The sequence below is a fragment of the Rattus rattus genome, chromosome 6, assembly GCF_011064425.1.
Source record: "Rattus rattus isolate New Zealand chromosome 6, Rrattus_CSIRO_v1, whole genome shotgun sequence".
Taxonomy (NCBI): domain Eukaryota; kingdom Metazoa; phylum Chordata; class Mammalia; order Rodentia; family Muridae; genus Rattus; species Rattus rattus.
The window spans coordinates 25,473,178-25,496,547 of NC_046159.1; the positions used below are offsets into that span (position 1 = coordinate 25,473,178).

At 46.4% G+C, this 23,370-nt stretch overlaps 1 protein-coding gene and 1 long non-coding RNA gene across 2 annotated transcripts; one reads left to right on the forward strand and one right to left on the reverse strand.

Annotated features, from left to right (window-relative positions):
- Nucleotides 1-564: 564 nt before the first annotated feature.
- LOC116902839 lies at nt 565-1,982 on the forward strand. Its single transcript, XR_004388240.1, has 2 exons — nt 565-678; nt 1,632-1,982. It is a non-coding gene; the product is annotated as an uncharacterized LOC116902839 (long non-coding RNA).
- Nucleotides 1,983-2,292: 310 nt separating this feature from the next.
- Nucleotides 2,293-19,475, reverse strand: Usp18 (ubiquitin specific peptidase 18). Its single transcript, XM_032905754.1, has 10 exons — nt 19,229-19,475; nt 18,151-18,247; nt 16,599-16,744; nt 13,696-13,775; nt 13,311-13,457; nt 12,727-12,822; nt 12,119-12,265; nt 4,866-4,997; nt 4,489-4,538; nt 2,293-2,718 (listed from the first exon to the last, which is right to left on the reverse strand). Exons 1-10 carry the CDS (start codon nt 19,374-19,376, stop codon nt 2,673-2,675), a joined length of 1,089 nt encoding a protein of 362 aa, XP_032761645.1. The 5' UTR covers nt 19,377-19,475; the 3' UTR covers nt 2,293-2,672.
- Between the last annotated feature and the right edge of the window lie 3,895 nt (nt 19,476-23,370).

Sequence of the window (23,370 nt, forward strand, 5' to 3'; positions counted from 1 at the left end):
GCAGCTCTTGAGTCCTTCAGCAGCTGATGAGGAGCCGAGGCATCCGGCCTTGTGGCTACGCACTAGCTACTGGTCCCCACCTTCTCGATGTAAAGATGGCCACTGTCAGCCAATCTAGGCCTTAATTCCCACCCTGCTCATCTCCCAGTTTGCTATTGGCGCCTCTGGATTCCTCTCCCCACCCCTACCACGTTCTTCACCCAAAACTTCTGTTCCCGTTATAATTTTTTTCTGTAATCTTTTTCACCTGAAAAATTAGTTTAACCATAGCATAACTATGCATCGCTTCCCCTTTTAACCCCTGCAGCAGTTCCTTAGCCATCTGGTTAAATCCAAACCGCTCAACCTATTTAAGACCTCTCTCCCAGTCTCCACCCCTGAATACTTGCTTCCCCAGCACGGGAAAGTCATGTTTGCGGACTTCATCCAACCTTGAATATTGTCTTTTCAGCCCCCTGACTGTGTATGCTTTCCCTACAAACCGTTATCCTTCCTCTAAGCCCCTCCCACTGGAAGGCTTACTCCCTGCCCCACAGCACAGGGGTTTCACTTTCAGTTCCCCGCATCTAGGCACTTTGTGTTTCATCAAACCACAAGCTTCCCAGCTACTGGCACTGTTCTGAGAAGATGGTGAAACTTCAGGTGGGGTCAAGTGGATGGAAGCATGGCTTTGAAGGTGTAAGTGATCCCCAATCCCTCGCTTTCCTCCTCCCACCCTCCTTCTCTTGCTCTCACGTTCTCTCTCTCTTCTTATCCACCGACGGAGGCTGGGGGGGTTCATTTATACTGCCATGGTCCGCACAGGGCTCAGCAACCTTGCATCCTCTGAAAGTGCCAGTCAAAATCAGTTCTTCCTCGCAAACATCTTGGTCACGACTGTGCTAAAGTATCCTGACTGACCTCACAAAGACTGGATGATCACGATTTATTTTCCCAGTAAATGTGTGATAAACTAATGTCAGGGCTGAGGGGCTGGAGAGATGGCTCGGCCATTAAGAACACTGGGCCAATGTGGGCCAATGGCTCACAACCATCTCTAATTCCAATTCCAGAGGCTCTGGTGCCCTCTGGTGGCCTTCACGGGTACTTCATGGATGGATGGGACACACAGATGAACACGCAACCAAAACACTCATACTCTTAAAAGAAAAATAAATCAAAAGAAGGCAGGCTGAGGTCAGTGAGGTTGTTCAGAGGATAAAGTGGCTTGTCGTCCAACACGACTGCCCACCTGAGTTCGGTCTTTGGATCCCACAGTGGGATGAGCAAACCGGCTTCCATGTGCATGTGGTGGCACACGCAGACACTAGTAATAAATAATAACAACAACAATAGTAATGTAACACAGTATTAATAATAATAATAATAATAATAATAATAATAATAATAATTTTAAGTTGAGCTGATTTTTAGCCAGTACTGAGGTGGAAATTTCTGGTTTCTTTGGAGACTCAGTTGTGTCTGGGAATTGGCTTAATTTTGCTGAAGCAGACACAGGAGAGGATGTTTTTCTGAGAATGGAAACGTGGTATTTTTCTGGGAACTGTCTTGTGAAAGGGCATGTGAGAGAGCACAGGCTGGAGAGGGTGCATGATATTTAGAAAAAATAAAAATATAACCCCCACCGACAGTGAGAGGACGCTCCTGCATCGGTCCGCCTTCCAGCGCTTCGCTGACCTTCTCTTTTCACGACTTCATGGAAAGAAATGCTTCTTGCCACTCCTGCTGAGTCGTGCCAATTTGGTGGAGCTTTGAGGTTTCTTCTGGATTGAGCCACTGCTCCTGATTTGTGCTTGGTGCTTTGGACCAGACTGCTGATATCCTGACAATGGAGACTGGAATTGCCCCCAAAGAACTATTTCTAAACAGGCCCACATCCCCCATTTCCTATCATCCTTTCTTTTCCCCCTACCACTGGTTGATGTGCTAGCAGGGAGGTTGAAGTGTTTAAGAAGCCTTATTAAAAATACGTTTTAAAAGTTCTAAGCCTACACAGTACATACTAGTATAGTCACACTAGCTGTAAAACACTAAAATACTTCCCTCCACTGTCCTTTGTCACCCCAATTTCTCCTACAACCACTGATCCCTATCTGACTGGACCCCCACAGTTCCACAACTCAAAGGTCATGTCTTGTACTGAAGGTCACAATCAGGACATGATCTGTTCAGATCCACTGGTGAAATTATTCATTCCAACTAATCTAGACTGATCTAGTAGGGTCATTGCTAATATTTTAACAATTATATTCGTGTATTTCTTATTGCTATAACAAAACACCCGAGGCCAAATAGTGTGTAATAACATTTATTTGACTTGGAATTTTGAAAGCTAGAGGATCCAACCAGCTTGGTACTGGCATGTTGGATCACCCTGTTTGCATCACCACGGAGAAACAGAAAAGGAACTATTAGTGCACAGAAGAGAGATCCCATGAACTGATTACCTCCCACTGGGCCCTGTCTCTTAAAAGTTCTGTCACCCAAACGCCTCCATACCAAAGACCAAGCCTTCTGTGTGTGAGCTGTCGGGAGACAAACTACAGCCAAGCCACAGCAATAATAATAATCCTTGCTTATAAATAGGGCTTAATTATGGTTTTTAAATTACGATTCTCGTTGAAATGCAGCAGATGTGGGTACAGGAGAGGAGAAAGGTGTGAGTATATCTGTCAGGATCCAGTCTTCATGTAAACCAAGAGATAGGCGGTTTCCCTCCTAGAAAACAGAAAGCACATGTCAGCACACCATCCACAGTGAAACCACAGTGCAAGATGCATCGGTCAACCTCCTGGCTCCCAGGTCAAGCACCTGACACTTAGGTCAATGACCCACCCAGCCATTCCCTCAGAGCGCCAAAATGGTGACCTGAGAGGGGAGCTATTAATTGACATCTAAATAAGATGGTGAAAAAAAAAATCTGTGAGATTCAACTAAATTAACTCTGGGGATTTTTTGGTTTTTTGTTTGTTTGTTTGTTTGTTTTGTTTTGGTTTGGTTTGGTTTTTTGGGGGGGGGTTGGTTGTTTTTTTTTGTTTTTGGTGTTTTTTTTTTGGTTTTTTTTTTTTGTTTTTTTGTTTTGTTTTTTGGGGGCAGGTTCTGCCATAGAGCCGATTTAAGTCAGTCGTTCACATACTGTGCGTACTGTGCGTGGCCTCCTTTGTGCTACGAGGGCAGCGTCCCGGAGCTGCGGGGCTGCCAGTTCTTGCTGTAAATCAGGAAGATGCCAGCAGCCATGAGAAACAAAGATCTGGCATCTAATAGAAATGCTTGACAAAGAAGTGCAGAAGTGTAGATCGCTCCTGAGAGACACAGCCAGAATACAGCAAATACAGAGGCGAATGTCAGCAGCAAACCACTGAACTGAGAATAGGACCCCCGTTGAAGGAATCAGAGAAAGAACTGGAAGAGCTTGAAGGGGCTCGAGACCCCATATGTACAACAATGCCAAGCAACCAGAGCTTCCAGGGACTAAGCCACTACCTAAAGACTATACATGGACTGACCCTGTACTCTGACCTCATAGGTAGCAATGAATATCCTAGTAAGAGCACCAGTGGAAGAGGAAGCCCTGGGTCCTGCTAAGACTGAACCCCCAGTGAACTAGACAGTTGGGGGGGAGGGGGGAAATAGGGGGGGGGGGGGGGGGGGAACACCCATAAGGAGGGGGGGGGAGAGGGGGATGTTTGCCCGGAAACCGGGAAAGGGAATAACACTCAAAATGTATATAAGAAATATTCAAGTTAATAAAAAAAAAAAAGAAAAAAGAAAAAAAAAAGAAATGCTTGAAAAGAAACAAGAAAAAGCTGGCCAAAGGGTTGGCGGAGGATTTCAAATACAATTGCATCTGCCCCTTTATTTTTCAAGTAGCCAAGCCTGCCTCTTAGCTGAGGCGATCTCTGATCACCTTTTCTGTGTGCCATTGTTCCCAGACAAGGGGAAAAAACAGCCGAGAGAGCTTTACAAAGACTCTTTGATCTGTCCTCACCCAGCCTTTTATTTTTCTCTCCAGCATCCCCTCTGTAGTGATTGGTTTTTAGAGGTATTTGTTGGGTTTTACTAAATGCAAGCCATTGCTAGACATAAAAAAAGAGAGAGAGAGAGAGAAGTCCTTCCCCCTCAAAGAGTATATGTGAAATGTGAGAGAAAGTTATATAAGCAAGCGGTTATGACTGTTGTAGGGAGACATGTTCAAGATGCTATGCACAATGGAAAGAGGTCATGAGGTACAAAACATGGAGGGGGGAGACTTTGCAACTAGGAAGAAAATGGCAGACGGTACATTTGGACTCCATTACAAATCCAAAGGCATTGCTGAAATCTCAGTGCTGAGAAGCATGTTGTAGTGGGAAGGTAGTCACGGATAAAGCTGACTGGTTAGTCTGGGGAGTCGTCGGAATGCAAGAAACGCAGAAGCCTTAAGGATTTCACGTGGCTGAGAATTCGGAGTGAGTTTGTTGGGTTTCAGGAACCCAGCCCTTCTCTTACCAACGATATATGTGATCCCCATAGGTACACTGGACATCCTTCCAGGTCACCTGCAAGGATATAACGACCAGGTCAGCACCCTACTGAGTGTTTGAAACGTATGAGACTGTAATGTACCCCCCTTCACCCTAGATAAGTCCATTCCTCTCGTTAAACCTGGTTATGACAATCTAGGAGAGTTACAACTCTGGCTTTAGAGACATTTCCTACAGAGTCTGAAGCATTAGGGCAGTGAGTCAAGAGCACCAGAAACGTGGGCACTGAGCTGAGCATGTCCAGTTGTAAACCAGAAGCTGAGCGCCCAGGTAGCCTCAGGCTCTGGAGTTACTAGAGGAAGCTAATCTAGGACAAGTAGCGATGTGGATGGCGTTTCTCACCCAACAAACATGTGAATCATTGAAGCAGAACCATTCTCCATCCACGGGATTCCGGATGTAGGCACAGTAATGACCGAAGTCCGCCATCCCAACGTGGGCAATCACGGCAAAGAGTTCATAGTGTATCTCAGACTGGAGGGAGACAAACATAGAGACAGCTCAACCACCACACCTCCTCTCACAGACAGCCCTGGACAGCGAAACCCATCCCCTCTTTTGTTCATTTTTTATTCTTTGCTCACTCTAGGTCAGGTGCTGTTTCTTCAACAGGCAAAACGAGTTCTAGCCGGCCACAAGTACTTTCCAACTAACTGGATGGCAAGGGGGAATAGGAGGCAGAAAGGTGAACCCCAAATTTCTGGTTGGGGAGTTGAAAATATGTTGATAACTGTGAAGTCAAGTACAGAGCAGTTGCCATTTGGAAATGGAGACGGTGAATTTGATCCCTGAGATTTCTAAGTAAAAGCACTCAATAAGATGAGAGCTGGGGTGGGAGAGGGAGGGATGGGGAAAACTGGAAAGGAGATTTGAGGTGATTGATGAAGACCATGAGAATTAATGAGATGACATTCAGGGGTGAGGCGGAGTAGACACAAAGTAAACATGCACAAAATGATGAGAAAGGGCTCCATCAGAGACAGACGTCATGGGAGAAAACCTGTGTAGATAGATGTGGTTTGAATGAGATGTTACCATAAGTCCTGGGCATTTGAAGACTTGGTCCCCTGTTGGTGGCTGTTTGAGAGGATTAGAAGGGCTGGCTTGGCTGGAGGAAGAATGTCACTGGGCTTTGAGGTTTCAAAACTTACACCATTTCTAGTGTGTTTTCTTCTTGTTGTTCATGGATCAAGATACGAGCTCCAAGTCACTATACTGTCCACTGGCCTCTGGCTACCTCCTCTCCACCCTCATGGACTCTAACCCACTGACACCATCTGCCCAAAATAAACTCTTTTTTTTTCTATAAGTTGCCTTGGTCGTGGTGCCTTAGCATAGCAATAGAAGACCAACTAGTTTAGAAATTTATAACAGGAATAGGCTATACTGCGACATCCCTGACCATAGTAGGATTTTTTTTTGGAGGAATGTGGGAGGCTTTGGAACTGTAAACTAGAAAAGTGGTTGAATAGCATAAGCAGGGCTTAATAGACCATTCTAGTAGGAGTTTGGAAGTCAGTAGTGCTAACAACTGTGCAAGTGTCCCAGCTCAAGAATCTTCAGAGGGGAAGAATATTAGCAACGAGGCTCTAGACCATTGGTGTGCTGTTTTGGCAAACAGTGGGGATGACCTAAGAACTTGTCTAAGACTGAATTTATAAAGTTGTGGACTAATTTCTCTGGCAGAGGAGATTTCAAAACAACCTCATATTGATTCTGCTGCATGGTTATTAGGAATCACTCTTATGCAGGTCTACAATGACAAAAGAACAGAGGAGAAAGAAAAACAAAATTACAAGTCAGAAAGAAAAGAGACACTGGCAAGCTTAATGTTACAGCTAAGGCTTGTGCTTCAAGAGAGTCTGTAATTGTTAAGATTTGCACCATTAGGGAGGGGCCAGATCTGCAGTGGGATAAGCACCATCAGGGCAAGACCCCCACCCAGCTAAGTGTGTAACTTGTGAAAGGAAAAGGCCTAACGAATTTTCTAGAAAGAAACAAAAACACAACTGGAAATGTGACTTGAGGGTCCTGGGTTCGTTGTGAGTTGCTGGCCAAACTTAGCAGTGTCATGCTGACTTTAGAGTCATGAACGATGCAAACGAAGGAATTGTGGGCTCTTCTGCAGTAAGAGAGCTTCTGAGGCCAAGTGTGCAGCACAGGGGTCTCTGCCTGGAGGCTCCGAGAGGCCATTCAGTGAAGCCTGAGCTGCATTGGGTACCCCAAGATGTTAGAGGTGCCAGAGCTGTGAGACATCTGCCAAGGAGAACTTGGCACAGGGACGGAGCCATACAAGAGAGAGAGGTGTACCCTGCAGGCAGCAAAGTGGGAGGGGCAGAGCGAGCTGAGCCCTTCGACACGGAACATGGAGCTACAGAGTTTGGAATTTGCTTTGCTTAGGTCTCATTCCTTGCTATGCCATCATGCCTCCATTTTCAGGATCACGGTGTATATGCTGTGCCATTTTATGTGTGGAGTAAGTAACTTGTTTCCTTATTTTGTAGGGAGTTACAACTAAGAGACTACCGGGCTGGAGGGATTGCTCAGTGGTTAAGAGCACTGACTGCTCTTTCAGAGGTCCTGAGTTCAAATCCCAGCAACCATGTGGTGGCTCACAACCATCTGTAATGAGATCTGATTGTCCTCTTCTGCTGTGTCTGAAGAGAGAAACAGTGTACTCACATACATAAAACAACTAAGAGACTACCATGAGTCTCAGAAGAGACTTGTACTCTGGACTTTTAAGCAGTGCTGAGACTGAGAAAGGCTATGGGACCTTTGAAGTTGGACTAATGAATTTTGCATCATCATATGACAAGCCTATGGGGTCTAGAGAGCAGAACGTGGTAATTTGAATGAGATATTCTCCATTACGTCTTGAGAACTAAACACTTAGTTTCCATTGGTGGTTGTTTGGAAGGAATAATGGGTATGGCCTTACTTGAAGAATATGTCCCCAGGAGTGGGCTTTGAGATTTAAAAGCACTCTGCTTCCTGTTTGCTGTTCCAGATGCAAGCTCTCAGCCACTGTTGACGTGTACCTACCACCTACCACCACCGTTTGGCCATCATGGACTCTACATCTCTGGAACCATAAGCCCAAAATAAACTCTTTTTCCTATAAGTTTCCCTGGTTGTGATGTTTTTTGTCACAGGAATAGAAAAGTATCCATACATCAGACACCAGGAGAGTAGTGTCACTATCACAGATCAAAGCATCCATTAGAGCTGACAGTAAATATGCTACAGTTTCTCCCCTTTGCAACATGACCTATTACAATGTATATTTATTATTACAAATATATACAATGTATAATTGCAATTGCATGGTGGATAGCTCCATCTAAGGAACTTCTAGTAAGGATACTGTTCTGTCTTCCCAGGGGGTGGGAGATGAGGTTCCAGCCTACTGTAACCTGAGCCTTAAGAAAACTGGAAAGAATGAGAATAACTTAGGGTTTCCATTGCTGTGAACAGACACCATGACCAAGGCAACTCTTATAAGGACAACATTGAATTGGAGCTGGCTTACGGGTTCCGTGGTTCAGTCCATTATCATCAAGGTGGGAGCAAAATGTTCTACATTTTGATCCAAAGGCAGACAGGAGAAGACTGGCTTCCAGGCAACTAGGAGGAAGGTCTCTCAAACCCCACTCCCACAGAGACACACTTCCTCCAACAAGGCCACACCTACTCCAACAAGGCCATACCTCCCAATAGTACTGCTCCCTGGGCCAAGCATATCCAAACCACCACATTCATTAATTAGTGATTTTTAAAGGAATATACAGAAAACTGACTAGCTCATAATGGATTGTTCTGAAAGTTAGCATCTGGGACTGAAAGTAAGAGCACTTGCTGATCTTGCAGATGACACACAGACAGTTTACAACCATCCTTAACTCCAGTTCTAGGGGATCGGACATCCTTCTGGTCTCCATAAGCACCTGCACAAATGTAGCACACACATATACATTCAGGCCCTGCACACACACACACACACACACACACACACACACACACACACACACACACACACATTAATATAAATAGGGGCTAGAGAGATGGGTTAGAGATTAAGAGCAGAGGCTGCTCTTCTAGAGGTTTGGTTCCCAGCACCCATATGGTAGCTCAGAGCCATCTAAATCCAGGGGATCCTGTGCCCTCTTGTGACCTCTATGGGCACCAGGCATGCACACAATACACATACATACATGCAAGCAAAATACACATAAAAATAAAATAAATGAATCTTTTAAAAAATAATAAAACAAATCTTTACAGTTCCGAGAGACATGAGAAGTCGTGTTGGGCAGCCCACTGTGTATGTAGACCTTGCTAACCATTGAGTAGTACCCTGTCTGGGTATCCTTCTGTGACCCTGTTCTACAAGTAAATGTAAGTATGAACATTCACAAGTCAAATATCTACATGCTTTCAGACTCCCTGTAAAAATTAAAAGATGGCTTTCGGCCTACAAAAGTTAGTCACAGACTAAAATGAAGAGAAACAGACTAAGGTGGTGGATAATTGCCAAGGCCAGTTACCAGCAATAGTATCTATAGTGAGCAACAGTGTGTCGCACACTGGAAATTGTTTAAAATAGTTTGAACACTCTCACTACAAAAATATGCTTGTGAGAGGATAGATATATTACCTAATTATTCCACAATGTCTTTACATGTGTCAACATATCACATTGCATACCATTTATTTTATACTTTTTTGGGTTTTTTTGGGGGGGAGTTAGTTTTTGTTTTTGTTTTGTTTTGTTGAAATAAGGTTTCTCTACTATGTACACCTGACCATCTTAAAACTTGCTATGTAGACCAGGGTGGCCTTGAACTCACACTCTGTCCGCCTCTGCTTCCAGACTGCTGGGATTAAAGACGTATGCCCCCACACCCAGCATGACTTTGTGATTAAAAATTAATTAAATTTAGGCTGGCAAAAGGGCTCCGAAGGTGAAGGCACTTGCCACAGAAACCCAGGGAGTTTAATCTCCAGAAACACACAAAAGTGGACAGAGAGACCAACTCCACAAAATCATCCTCCAGTTTCCACGAGTGTGCACATACACCAGGAGAGATAAAATTGTAAGGATAAAAGTGTGAGTTTCCTTGGGTCTTTTTTTAAGGTGACTCTGGACTTACCACATTTAGTCATTTCATATTTGTTACATACGTTGCATAACGTGTGCATGCACATGTATGTGCAGGCAGTGGATGCAGACAGCGGAGAATAGCTTGGAGAGTTAGTTCTCTCTCCACCATGTACACAGACCAAGTGCAGGCCATCGGGCTTGTCCTCCAGTGCCTTCGCTGGCTGAACCCCCTCCAGCCCTCTTTCAGTTTAAAGCAGGGTTTTACCATGTACCATAGGCTGTCTTCAAACTCACGGCTCACACACCACACGCACTGCCGATTTCCCAAGAACTAACGCTCCAGGTGCAAGCCCCATACCTGCCTAAATTTAAGTGTTTTCACGTGAACAAACAAAATGGCATTCTTTGTGGAGAAGTTATCTTAATAAAAGAATACTTTATAAAGTTCCTCCACATAGGCAAACAGTGTCCCCTACCTGTGTTTCGGGAAATCACATCAGTGCAGGAAAGAGAGCAAAAGCCTCAAGAAGAGGACAGATGGACAAAATGAAGGACACTGAGTGTGTGTGTGTGTGTGTGTGTGTGTGTGTGTGTGTGTGTGTGTGTGTGTGTGGTATGTGGGGTATGGGGGTGTGTGTGGTGTGTGTGTGGTGTGTAGGTGTGGTGTATGGGTGTGGTGTGTGTGGTGTGTGTGGTGTGTAGGTGTGGTGTGTGCTATGGGGTGTGTGCTATGGGGTGTGTGTGTGTGGGTGTGTGTGTGTGTGTGTGTGTGTGTGGCAACTTTTGCTGCCAAAATTTGTCTCAAGGAAGGTAATATCTGGATATGATGATCAAGTTACAGAAAAGGGTTGGGGACTATGGCAAAGCAGCCAGCTTCAGACTATAATGACTCAACTGCACCCAGTAAACTTCAACAAAAAGAGCAGGATGCCCCCATGGTTGCTCAGTTTCCCTCTTATACAACCCAGGCTGACCCACCAAGGGGCGGCACTGCCCACAGTGGACTGGACCCTTCCACATCAATCATCAATCAAGAAAATGCCCCCACAGGTTTGCTCCCAAGCCAAATGGATGTAGCCAATTCTTCAACTGAGGTCAACTCTTCCCAGGTAGCTCCAGTTTGTGTCAAGGTGACTTGACACAAGCAACCAGAACAGTTGAGCAAAAGAGGAGGCTGGGTATGGCGGTGAAGACTGGCTGTGAGTGTGTGATTACACAGTCGACTGCAGGGTGACAGATGAGGACTTGTCGTGTGTGTTCCCCACTCTTTTGGATTGATCTGAAATTTCCCATAATGAAATCCTTTTTAAATAGAAGGAAGTTTAAATGCACCGCACAGTCAGACGGAGCAGGAAAGCAAAAGGGAGAGCGAAGGTGAAAGCTGTGACACATGGACAGACACCTAATAGGTAAAGATGAGCTTCATCTTTTCATACTACGGTTCCGGAGCACAAACAGGCAAACAGACCGATCTAACAGAAGAAACGGTCCAGCGATGAAGCCATGTATGTGAGATCTAAGACTTGCAAATGTAGCATTTCCTACTTCCAACCCACAAACAAGATAGCCTTTTTTTCCCCCTCAGAGTCTCCCAAAAAGTTATTAGATTAGACAATTGAATCAAACTTCCCTCTGATTAATTTGGTCCAACGACAGACTGCTCTGACACTATCTTCGAAGCAGACTCTGGCTGCTCGATATGACAGCTTAGTCGGCTCCAAAACCCCGGGGTTTGCATTTACTTATGTGCCTGTGGGAATTCCACGTATCCTTTCACATGGAAAGTCCCGAATTGCAGGTCCCGTTTCTCAGTCCTCCGAGGCGTTTCCATAAAGCCCAATGTGTAGAAAAGGGAAGCTTTCTAAATCTTTAAAAGCAAAAGATGGGCAGGACAGTGGGGAGATCACCCACCACTGCTTCGGAATGACACAGGTTTGATCATTAAATATTGCCTAAGAAAGAAAGTCTGTCTTGGGCTGGCAAGACAGCTCAGCAGGTAGAGGTGATTGCCTCCAAAACTGATGATGTGGTTTCAATCCTCGAGACCCAGGTCGTGGAAGGAGAGAGCCGACTCCCACTTAAGGAGTCCTCTGACTCCGCTCATCTCACACACATACTAACAGATATGTAAATGCAATTTAATTTTTTTTAATCTTTAAAGAAGGAAGAAAAACAGAGAAGTATGCCTTTGCGAATCACACCAAGCTGCAGTTGGTTCTCCACTGTTGTATATAAATCTGGTCCCTAACTATGGCATCAAAGGGCCTGGGTCCCTGAATGAAAGCCTCACCCAGGAAGTGTTTGGCTCACATGATGCTGGTCCACGTCGCCTCGCAGTCTGCCGAGTTACAGACTAAGTCTCCGGCATGGACTTGGTACTTACAACTATGGCACTTATGCATGAGTGTGTCCAGCAGCTGTTAGAGATGGACGGCTGCGTCAGAAGAACAGAGTCTCCCGGGGTGAATAAGGGATGGAAGGCAAGCCTCACCTGATCCGTGGTTGGCAGAATCTGACTGAAATCCAAGCTCTGCGGGAAGTACACCGAGTGGCAGATCTTTACTGTCTGTGAGTTCCTGACAGAGAATCTCATGAGGTGGATGGTCAAGGTCTGAGGGAAACCAGTCAGCTTCAGAGCCTGAAGAGGCAAAGTCAGAATGAAGATGAAGTCTACGGGCACCGGAGACGGGCAGGTTCAGAGCAGGGTCAAGGGTGGCGATGTGCTCTTTCCCATAAGGGAAGCGCAGAGCGCCTTCGAGAGTCACGTGACTGAGTGTCACTCACCACACATCTCCACAGAAGGCCTCTGCTCAGGTTCAGGAACTGTGGGATGTACTCTAGGCAACTCACCCTAGAGGAAAAACTCTACCTACTGTTCTCAAACCTTCTCTTCTTGTTTCTACAAAGTTCTTCCTGTCCCTCTCAATGATATGGTCTGAGATGCCAAGTCTGAAGTTATACAAATGAGAAGCCCCAGGACCCCAGGTACCCAGATTCCCTAGGTCAGCCATTATGAAATGCCCTTGACTGGTCTGCAAAGACTTGTCAGGAAACCATGGGTCAATCCAGACCAGGGAAGAGTCTGGGTTTAAGGAGTACCTGTTTGCAAGGCGTCTTCTTCCCGCAGGTCTCACAGAAGCACTTGTCTGAGCTTGCTAACTCTTTGGGCTGGAAGAAATATCTCAAGGCATCCTCCTGCCCCAACCAAGAGAACAAGCAAAAGGTAGCATCATTGTTTCCCATCTCAAAGACAGCCCTCCCCCACTGCTAGCAGAAGCCCAGGCTACCCTTTAATCCCCACTCCCCCCCCCAAGTGGGCACATGTGTTACACTGGGCAGAATTTCAGAAAGTGCCCACTGGAGGGAGGAACAAACTGGAGGGGACTTGCCAGAGGAAGAGCATGAGGAAAGCAGAAGGGGACAGAAAAAAGTACCCTCGCCCAAGTCAAGGGAGAGATTGGCCCAGGGTCTACAAGTGGAGAACAGGAACTGGTTCTCTAGTTCCCTTCTTCCACCCTGTGGGACCCAGGGATCGAACTCGGGCTGTAAGTCTTAGCACCAAGCACCTTTACACGCTGCACCATCTTGCTGGCCCAGGAGTTATTTCTTTAAAAATCCAAGGGCAAGAGGCAAGGGCCAACTCGGGATACACAACAATGAGTCACCAACAATGAGTCTCTCACCAGTGTTTTCAGGGGCTTTGAGTCCATATCAAAAAGAGGAAGAGAGAGAGTGAGCAACTTGCCCCTCCTGCTGCTCTCTGCTCCACAGCCCACGCATATCAGGGACTCCTCGGTCCAGATTGTGAACAGATCCTGCAGCCGCTCTGCCTGCAAGTAGAGAGCCGGGATAGGAAAGATGACCTAGAAGTCACTTTAGCTCAGGGTACGTGGTTTTTTCAGACAGAAGTTCTAGAAACGGCCGATACAAAATTTTGCTTCCGGGCCCATAAAGGTGCACGCCAGGGAGCTATGCCAAGCAGTGGCGCATTCCTCGCAAATAGCGCACACAGTAGTGGAGCAGGTCCCACCAGGAACATCTCTGACTTCTCCGGATCCCAGCCCTTACCAAGTCTATGTCCGTGATCTGGTCCTTAGTCAGGTTCCAGATTGTAAGGTAGAGGTGAGCAGCATCGTGCTGGACAAACACTGGTCAGGAGGGGGAAGCGCAATTAGTAAGGAGACATGTCCGTGCCCTTGCCGAGCCACCAGGACACCAGCCTCGTGATCGCTCAGCACTTTGTCCCCACCTAGCTTTCCCTCATTTTCAAAAAGACCAAATGAAAACTAAGCTTTTGATTCTTTTTTTTAAGAGTTTCTCTTAGAGCTAAGGTCACAGTGCCACCACTTCCTCTCACCATCCTCTGTCAGCGAACCCGCAGATCCCAACTATTTTCTCTCCGGTTTTTTTGTTGTCTGTCTGTTTTTGTTTGTTTGTTTGTTTCCTGCTCAGCAGAGACTACGTCTGGACTCTTCCGCCCCCTGGTGGCAATTTTTGTTTAGGTCACTAAAAGCAGGGCCTCTTGCTAATCTGACCAGGTTTCCTAAAGGTGACTGAGTAAACTGAGCAAAGAGAAAAGGGTAATACCCATGTTGGATGATCCTAGCCAAGACCAGCAGGAACTTTGCAGGGTAACTACCTGTTACATAAGGAGGCCTGAAATCGGGAACGGACACAACTGACTTTAATGGTGTTGGTCCAAAGAAGTGGGAAGTAAGAAAATCACATCTCTGCCAGAATGCATAGACATTTCAAGCCAAGGCAGTTTCTCAGATCATGCTGAATCTTCCACAAAGGCACTGTCTTCCCTTCATGATACACATCACAGCACAGACTTGATGCTCTTTGTTCTCCTTTGATTTTGACCTGTCCTGCTTCTAAAATGTTAGTTCTAAAATGTTAGGCAACGTCTCTCTGATTCCTGTTGCCTTACGCACATCAAATCTACAATGATTGATGTGAATATATTAATTGAATCGAATATATTAATTCATCGATATAATGAATCCCAACTCAAAAACAGTCTATCAGACAACTCAGAAAAAGTCTATCAGATGGTTTAAACTGATTTAGCCAGGGAATTATGCGCAGGTTTCCTGACACAGAGCTAACACTGACGTAAAGAAAATTAGATATGGGTGCTGAGATGGCCAGTTTTGTCTTATTTTGTTAGATTTATTTATTGATTTTATGTGTGTAGCTGTTCCGCCCATATGTATGTATGTGTACCGTGTGCATGACGAGTGCCCTTGGAGGTCATAAGAGGGCATCTGATCCCCTGAAACTGGAGTCACAAATGGTTGAACCACCATGGGGGTGAGGGGTCCACACCTGGGTCCTCTGCAAGAGCAACAGGTGCTCTCAACAACTCTGAAGCTTCTAGGACATCAGTTTTAATTGTCAACTTGACACAATCAAAAAACACCTGGGAAGAGGGCCTCAGTCAAGGACTGTCTCGAATGCGTTGGTCTGTGGACATATCTGCAGGGGTTGCTCTGACCGTTTTAATTGCTATGGGAAGACCCAGCTCGACGTGTGCTGCACTGTTCTTGGGCTTGGTCCTGGACCATATAAACAAAGAGAATAAGCCAAGCATGAGAAGCCTGTCTGCATTCATTTTCTCTGAGCTTGGCTGTGGGTGTGATTGGCCCAGCTGTTTCAAGTTCCTGCCGGCCATTCCAATGTCCCTGCTATGACAGACTGTACCCTGGATTTGTGAGCTAAGACAAACCCTTTCTTCCCCAAGTTGCTTTTCTTCAGGGTATTTTATCGCAGTGACAGAAATGGAAGTTGGACGGCCACCATCTGCAGGGGTTATTTTTAACCTCACTGGGACTCCCAGAGCCAAGAGTCCCCGGTCATCCACAAAGTGCAAAGTCGGAATCTTTTTAAGAATCATGAAAAACTCTGTTCTCTAGTGTCTCCAAAGGAGCACAATAACTTTCTAGCAATGGACCCTAAAGGAAAGAAAACTAATGTGTTGTGTAACAGAGAACTCAAACAAATGACTACAAGGAAATTTAATGAGATACTAGAGAATTAAAACATCAATTAAGTTAGAGAAACTATTATGTGAGTGAGAAATTCAGCACACATAGAGATAATAAAGATACATCACGACACTAAAGAATATAATAAGTTAAGAAAAAAAACATAGAGAGCCTCAACAGTATTGATCAGGCAGAAAATAAATTTCTAAGCGTGAAGATAGGTCCAGTGGTGTGTGTGGGTCACAGTGAGCAGAGCCCTCCTACGTCAATCAACAACCAAGACCATCAGCCACAGACACACCTACACGCCAGTCTAATCTGGGCAATTCCCTCTCTCAGGCGATGATTGGCTGTGTCAAGTTGACAGTTAAAAGCTAACCGGGACAAAGGACAACAGGGAGGATTGACAGGTGTGTTTTGGCAGAGATACACTTGGCTATAGGCAACCGTGTTTAAGGAGTGTAAGGAGTGTTTAAGGGGAAACATATGCTAACTACCCAGATGTAATCATTAACTGTATCAAATCCACACACTACACCCTGAAAACAGCTAGGCGCTGTGCTAGTCTTTTAAAGCCACTTCAAAGCAGTAAGCTGATAACAGTCATAAAAAAAAATCATATTGGGCTGGAGAGATGGCTCAGCGGTTAAGAGCACTGACTGCTCTTCCAGAGGTCCTGAGTTCAAATCCCAGCAACCACATGGTGGCTCACAACCCTCGGTAATGAGATCTGATGCCCTCTTCTGGTGTGCCTGAAGACAGCGACGGTGTACTCATATACATAAAATAAATATTAGAAATACTTTTTAAATTCATGTTAAACTTTTGTTCAGAAGTAAAGAGATGTATATTTCAGATCAACACCAAAACCTCTGATGTCCGCTCACTGCCCATCAGCCCTCTCCCTCGCTCTTCCCCCTAGGGCTCCCTCCCTACCCCACACTGTATCGATGGGCAGGTGGGGGCTGAGAGGGCTCTTACATGGCACGTTGTATTTCTGGAGGCACTGAACGAGCTCCGTGGGCAGCACTGCCTTCTGCCGGCTGTCCTGCATCTTCTCCAGCAGCAAAAGCAGCTGGAAGGGGACACTTCTCTTCTGCTCTTCTACCCCTCGTGGCACTGTTATCCTGCCAAGTCAGAACAGCCAGGCAGCTCAAACGGTCGCTCTCCAGGCCGGGAGCACACTGAAATCACTTAAAGAATTCCGAAGGCTCTCTGTACCCTTGCCGTTCTCTGGATTAGGTTGGAATGATGGGAATGGGTAGATCTATGCTTGTACTCAAGTGACTTAGAGACCGGAACATTCAGAACGCCTTACTAAGAGGGAGAGCAGCACGGTCCCCAACGAGGCTCAGCCTTCACATTAAGGACGCCGCACCCTACGCTGGGCCCACATTAAATGCGCAGGTAAGTGTCCACCCTGAGGTTTTCATACCACAAAAGCAAGTGTTCAATTAAGTCCCAGGAAGAAGGGGCAATGTGACAGACAACGGCGTTTTGCCTGTGGTTTGTTTACCTACAGGTGACTCTCACTTGCTTTGTGGAAGAAGAAAAAGGAGAGTGCCTGGAGCCGAATAGAATCGCTGACAAAATGTCTGCATCTGTTCACTTGTATCAGACCACTGACTTTCTCTGAAGTTAGCCTGGTCCCAACTCCAGACCAGCGACTGTCACCTATGGTTGTACTTCAGAAGTATCTGGGGAGCCTGCTTTCCTTCCATCCTTCCTTCCTTCCATCCTTCCTTCCTTCCTTTTTCCGTTTTGGTTTTTCAAGACAGGGTTTCATTGTGTAGCCCGGGCTGTCTTGGAAATCGCTACAGACCAGGCTGGCCTTAAACTCACAGAAATCTGCCTGCCTTTGCCACCCAAGTGCTGAGATTAAAGGCACTGTGTGTAGGGGTTGGAAAGATGGCTCAGTTGAGAATATTGGCTGTTGCTGGAGAGATGGCTCAGCGGTTAAGAGCACTGACTGCTCTTCCAGAGGTCCTGAGTTCAAATCCCAGCAACCACATGGTGGCTCACAATCACCTGTGATGAGATCTGATGCCCTCTTCTGGAGTATCTGAGGACAGCTACAGTGTACTTATAGATAATAAATAAATAAATAAATAAATAAATAAATAAATAAATAAATCTTAAGAATATTGGCTGTTCTTCCACAGGATCCCTACATGGCGGCTCACAGTCCCATGGGATCCAACTCCCTCCTCTTGGCTTCCGAGGACATGCACGTGGTACACAGAGATACATGCAGGCAAAATACCCACATGCATAAAACAATAAAATAACAAAAATATATTCTCCAAGGAGCACTAATGACCCACACTACCTGAAACCAAATGGAGGTGAGGGCCAGCATGTGCATGTTTCTAAACTATAAATGAGACTAACCTGCCGTACAAAATACACAAGGAAAGATCTTTTCTCGGGCATGTTTGGAAAGGAGACCAGTAAAAGTCAAGGTCACGGTGAACGAACGGACATTCTAAACCACGAGGGACGTGCACGCGATCACGCAGAGCCCCAGCTGTACCTCTTCAATACCATCCTGAAGTCCACATTCATCACGAACACCTGAATCAAGGAGTTAAGGCAACATGTCTGACCGATGTTGTGTAACCCAACGAAACCTGCAAAACAAAAACGAAAAGCATACTGAAGGCAAGACGCAACACTGAACAAAGCTCAAGCGTTTTTCTGGGGTCTACTAAGGACATGGACTCTTGAGAAATACCCTCCTGGACACAGCTCCTACCCTCTGGGAAGGAGCTATGAAGATCTGCAAAGTTAAATGACCAACAAGCCTTACTAATGCACTAGAGAAAGGTGACATCACACACGGACAGCAACGCAGCAGGGGTTGGAAGAAAGGGCAAAGAAACATGAAGAATGCATGTGGGGAGCTATCACTTCCTGAGTCAGAGTGGGGGTCAGTGTGGCTCAGAGACAAGCACGGGGTCTTCAGTGGCTCCAGGAGAGGAGTCGCTCAGGTGGACACTGAGACAGCGGTGGCACAGGCCTTCAATCCCAGCTCTTGGGAGGCAGAGGCAGGTGGATCTCTGAGTAGGCCAGCCTGGTCTACAGAGTGAATTCCAGGACAGCTGGAGCTACCCAGAGAAACCCTGTCTTGAAAAAAAGTAGAAGAAGAAATAAGAAGGAGGGGAGAGGAGGAAGAGAAGGGGAAGGAAGGAAAGAAGGAAGGAAGGAGAAAGAAATGGATGAAGGACAATAAAGGCAGCTGTGGGGAAGACCCATGAGCCCTAAACTTACCTCAAGAGGAGGGTACACCTTACAAGGACATGGGAAAGAAATCCAAAAATAACATTTCTGTGCTACACCAGCAGCCGACCTCCATTCCCACCCCACCCCCAGGCTCAGCTGACCCCGGAAGATGAGACGCTAAAGACCAAGAGAGTATCCCAAATTTCAGAGTCCTAGACAAAGAGCTACAGAGACAGGTCAAAGCAAATGGTTTCAGAGGCAACAGATGTTAGCTCACAAATCAACAGGGCGCCTTCTTTAAGCAGACGGAAAGCTAATGTGGAGAGTTCCGCTTCCAAAGCAGAGAGCGTTTCTACAGAGCGATAGGAGAGGGTGGGGGCTCTGCTGACCATGAGGGCGGTCCCAGGCACTGCAGAGTTCTCTAGACAGCACTCTCTTCCTCTTCATGTTCTTCTCTTCCTCCAGAGCTGAGTGCTGCTGAGGATTAGCCACAACTGACTGGCAGGTTTTCCTCAGGAGCCCAAACCCTTTGCCCATTAGTGATCACACCCAAACCCCGCGCTTGGAACGGGCAGGACTGCAGGTCCGGATTCCACAACTTCACTTCCAGGAAGGGTCTACACAAGCCAGAAAGGACCCTCTGTGGAAACACAAAGCAATAGATATCAGTAAAGATGGGAACCGTGTGGTCATGGTCTCACTGCTAGAGGAAGGCTGGTTTAGACAGCCCTAAAACAGGAAATAAGGACAAGCTGAGCATTCCAACTCTCCTTCCACCCTTCCTTTCGCTCATCCTTCCTCAGCACGGACAGCCGTGTCTTAGCACTGGCTTCTTCTTCCTCCCGTGTTCTCGGTCTTAGCAAATGGTCTGAACCAAAAGCTGATGGTCTCCTCACTCCCCACTCTCAATCCTTAGCTGGAAAAGGTGTCTAGCCCACTGGGTAGAGACTGCTCGGAGGCAAATCTCTTACCCTGTGCATTCTGGATGCCCTGGGATATTCCTGCAGACTGGAAGCTTGTCCAGTCCCCCAGGAAGCCTCTGGCAGCTGCTTTAAGTTCATTCCTTCCCAGACCCAGAAGACAACTGAGTCCCTTACTCCCAAGCCAGGGGTTTGTAAGCACACGATCGTATTACAAATGAGGAAATGTACTACTGTGAACCCCAAACCCTTATTCTTACTTCCTCCTCACAACCCAGACCTTGGCCACCTGTAAACTCTTCCCCAAAATTCTTTGGGATCCCCAGAAGTTTCACATGTGTTTGAGAACAAAAGTCCCAACTGCTGTACCGACCTTACTTTTCTCTCTCTCTCTCTCTCTCTCTCTCTCTCTCTCTCTCTCTCTCTCTCTCTCTCTCCCCTCTCCCTCCCTCTCTCTCCCCCCTCCCTCTCCTCTCCCCCTCTCTCTCTCTCTCCCTCTCCCTCTCCCTCCCTCTCTCTCTCTCTCTCTCTCTCTCTCTCTCTGAGAGACACTGCAAGACACAGCAGCCAGCTGGAAAGAGGATGCTGGCATCTTAAACGAGGGATACTGTCGACGTGGAAAACACCCAGCTATCCTCAGGGGCCGTGTGCCATTTGATTTCCCAGTTCCTTTTGAAAGGGTTTCAACTTCTGCCTGCAGCTTCCCTCTCATCCCCCGCCCAGCCACAGGTCTAAGCTGGAGCTCACAACTGCACCATGTGCGTCCTCTCTGTCTCCTTCTCTTTAACCAGCGCACACACACACACACACACTACGAGAGTTCCTCTGTGTTTCTCTTTCCCCACAGGCAAGGAGAAACCAGAGGCCTGAGAACCCATTGGCAGGGCCCTAATCAGCTGGATTCAGCTAGAACTCTCTCAATTAGATTCATTTTGAGAGAAAGGCTGGGACTGGGGGGGATCTTCCTTGATTTCCTTCCATCTTATTCACTGAAGCAGGGTCTCTCAGGTGAGCCCAGGGCTCACCAACACAGTCTGGTCTAGCTAGCCAGCTTACTCCAGGGATTCCCTGTCCCCCACCTTCAAGCACTAGAACTTCAGGGAGACCACCCTGCCCACCTAGCATCTACACAGGTGTAGGGATTCCAACTCCTGTCTTTACTCTCATACAGCCAGCATTTTACCTAGTGTATAAATTCTCCTGTGTGTAGATTTATGCTTATGAATGCAGGTACTGTTGGAGACCAGAAGAGGGCGCCAGATTCTCCCAGAGCTCGAATTAAGGGCTGTTGCTAGCTGCCCAAATCAAAACCCTGGCCCTCTGAAAGAGCAGTATGCACTCTTGAACCCTAGGCCACCTCTCCAGGAACAGAAGGTAATATTCTTAATACGTGTGTTGCTCCAGTTCACAATCTGGCCAATGGAGTGTAAGAAGCCGGTCAGAACTCAGTGGCTAAATGAGTAACCTAAGTCTGGTTGTGTTTTTAAAGGTGTATTTCACGGAGCAAGTCAGACTGTAGCCAAGTTTACTAAAGACAAGAGGACGGAAGGGTGAATGTGCGCTAAGGGTATTAAGCCAGACATGTTGCTAAACACCAGAAATGCCAGCACTTGTGAGGCTGAGGAAAAGGAATAAGTTTGGGGCCAGCCTGGGCTACAGAACAAGCCCTTATTGAACCGGTGCAAAGAGTAAGGTAATATGGGTGTTGTGCAAAAGCTTGGTTTCTGGGAAAAGGGGATATGGGTAAGTTTTTGCAGAGCATTTTAAGAAGATTTGCATAAGTAAATTTACATAAGTAACTCCAAACTGAAAATGGAAGGAAATACAAACAGTAAAAAAAGTCACTAACTGGTAAGCGACCAGTCATGGCAACCCAAATCGAGACCAGGATATGATATCATTTCACAGCATGCTTTTGGGAACAGTCAGTAATTCTGACAGACTCTGATCACCACACACTACAAATGTGCCGAATCGAGAGATGACTCATCATACCTTCTATTATAAAAGCCCAGTTTTGGGGAGACGGGGGAAGAACATGTTGAGGAAAGATGTTATTCTGCAGCCAAGACTGGCCTCAAACTCAATACCCTTGCCTCAGCCTCCTGAGTACCAGAATGGCAGGCAGCAATGCCACCACACCCAGGAGAAAGTGGTACAATTCCTGTGTGTCGATTAAAAATAAAATATATATATTTAAAACTTTTACCAAGTCGAGTGTTGGAGGGGGCATAGGTAAAATAGGATTTTTTTCTTTTTAAACTTTAGTGATTTGCATGTGTGCACACACACATGGATATGTGCCACAGCACATATGCAGAAGCCAGAAGACAGCTCAATGGAATGGGTTCTGTCTGGGGATTGAACCCGGGGCCCCAAGTTTGCACAGCACACGCCTTTATCGGCTGAGCCATCTTGCTGGACTCGAACATGATTTTTAAAGATTAAAAGTTTTTTGTTGTTATTTAGTTACTTACTGTGCGTGCCGTGCACACGAGAGGTGGGGGAAGAGAGGGAGGGAGGGAGGGAGGGAAGGATGGAGGGAGGGAGGGAGAGAGGCGACATGAATGTCATGGCTCACAAGTGGAGGTCAGAGAACAACCTGTTAGAGTCAGCTGTCTCCTTCCACATAGGCCCTAGGAATCCAACTCAGGTTGTCAGGCTTGGCAACAAATGCCTTTACCCACTGCCATCTCTCTCTCTCTCTCTCTCTCTCTCTCTCTCTCTCTCTCTCTCTCTCTCTCTCTCTGCTAGTTCGTTTACAGTGCTGGACATGAATCTAGGTCCTCTCGAATGCTGGGCAAATGGACACTGAACCACATCTAAACCCTGTAAGGGAACTCTCCGATGTGTCGTCCTTGGAGACATGTGAGACAGAATCATAGCAGCACTACCTGGGTTACACAAACCACAGACAAGCCCCTTCATCCGTGGATGTGGTAGGCGACAGCAGGTCAAACAGGCTGAGTCTTAGAAGCCAAGTATTTACTCAGGGGGAGCTAGAGAGACGCCTCACTTTAAGGGCACCTGCCGCTTGCAGAGGACCCGGACCCACATGGCAACTCAGAATGCCAGCTCTAGGGGCTCCGAGGCCCTGTTCTGTGTGGTGCACACACACATGCAGGCAAACCCTGGGACACGTAAATCAAAAGTAAAAAATAAAGAGTCTGCTCAAAACAGCCCATCTCAGGACTGGGGAGATAGCGCAGTCTGTAAAGTGCTTGCTTGGTAAGCATGAGGACCTGAGTTTGATCCCCCAGAACTCACATTAAAAAAAGCCAGATGTGCACATCTGTCGTCTCCAGGATAAGAGAGCCTGTCTCAAAAAACAAAGTAGCTAGCTACTGAGGAACTACACTGAATGTGATCTCTGGCCTTTGTGCATACATCCACATGGACAGATAGACAGACAGACACATGCACACGCACACGCACAGACACAAATACCATAGACATACATCACACTCACATACATCACTACCACAACCACCAGAAAAATTCAGAAAACATTACTTGATTGCTTACTATAGATTCAAACTTAGTGTCAGTGGAGAATTGTCAATATGTGTGTGTGGTAAAAAAAAAAAATTTATAAATAGAAAGTAAAAATC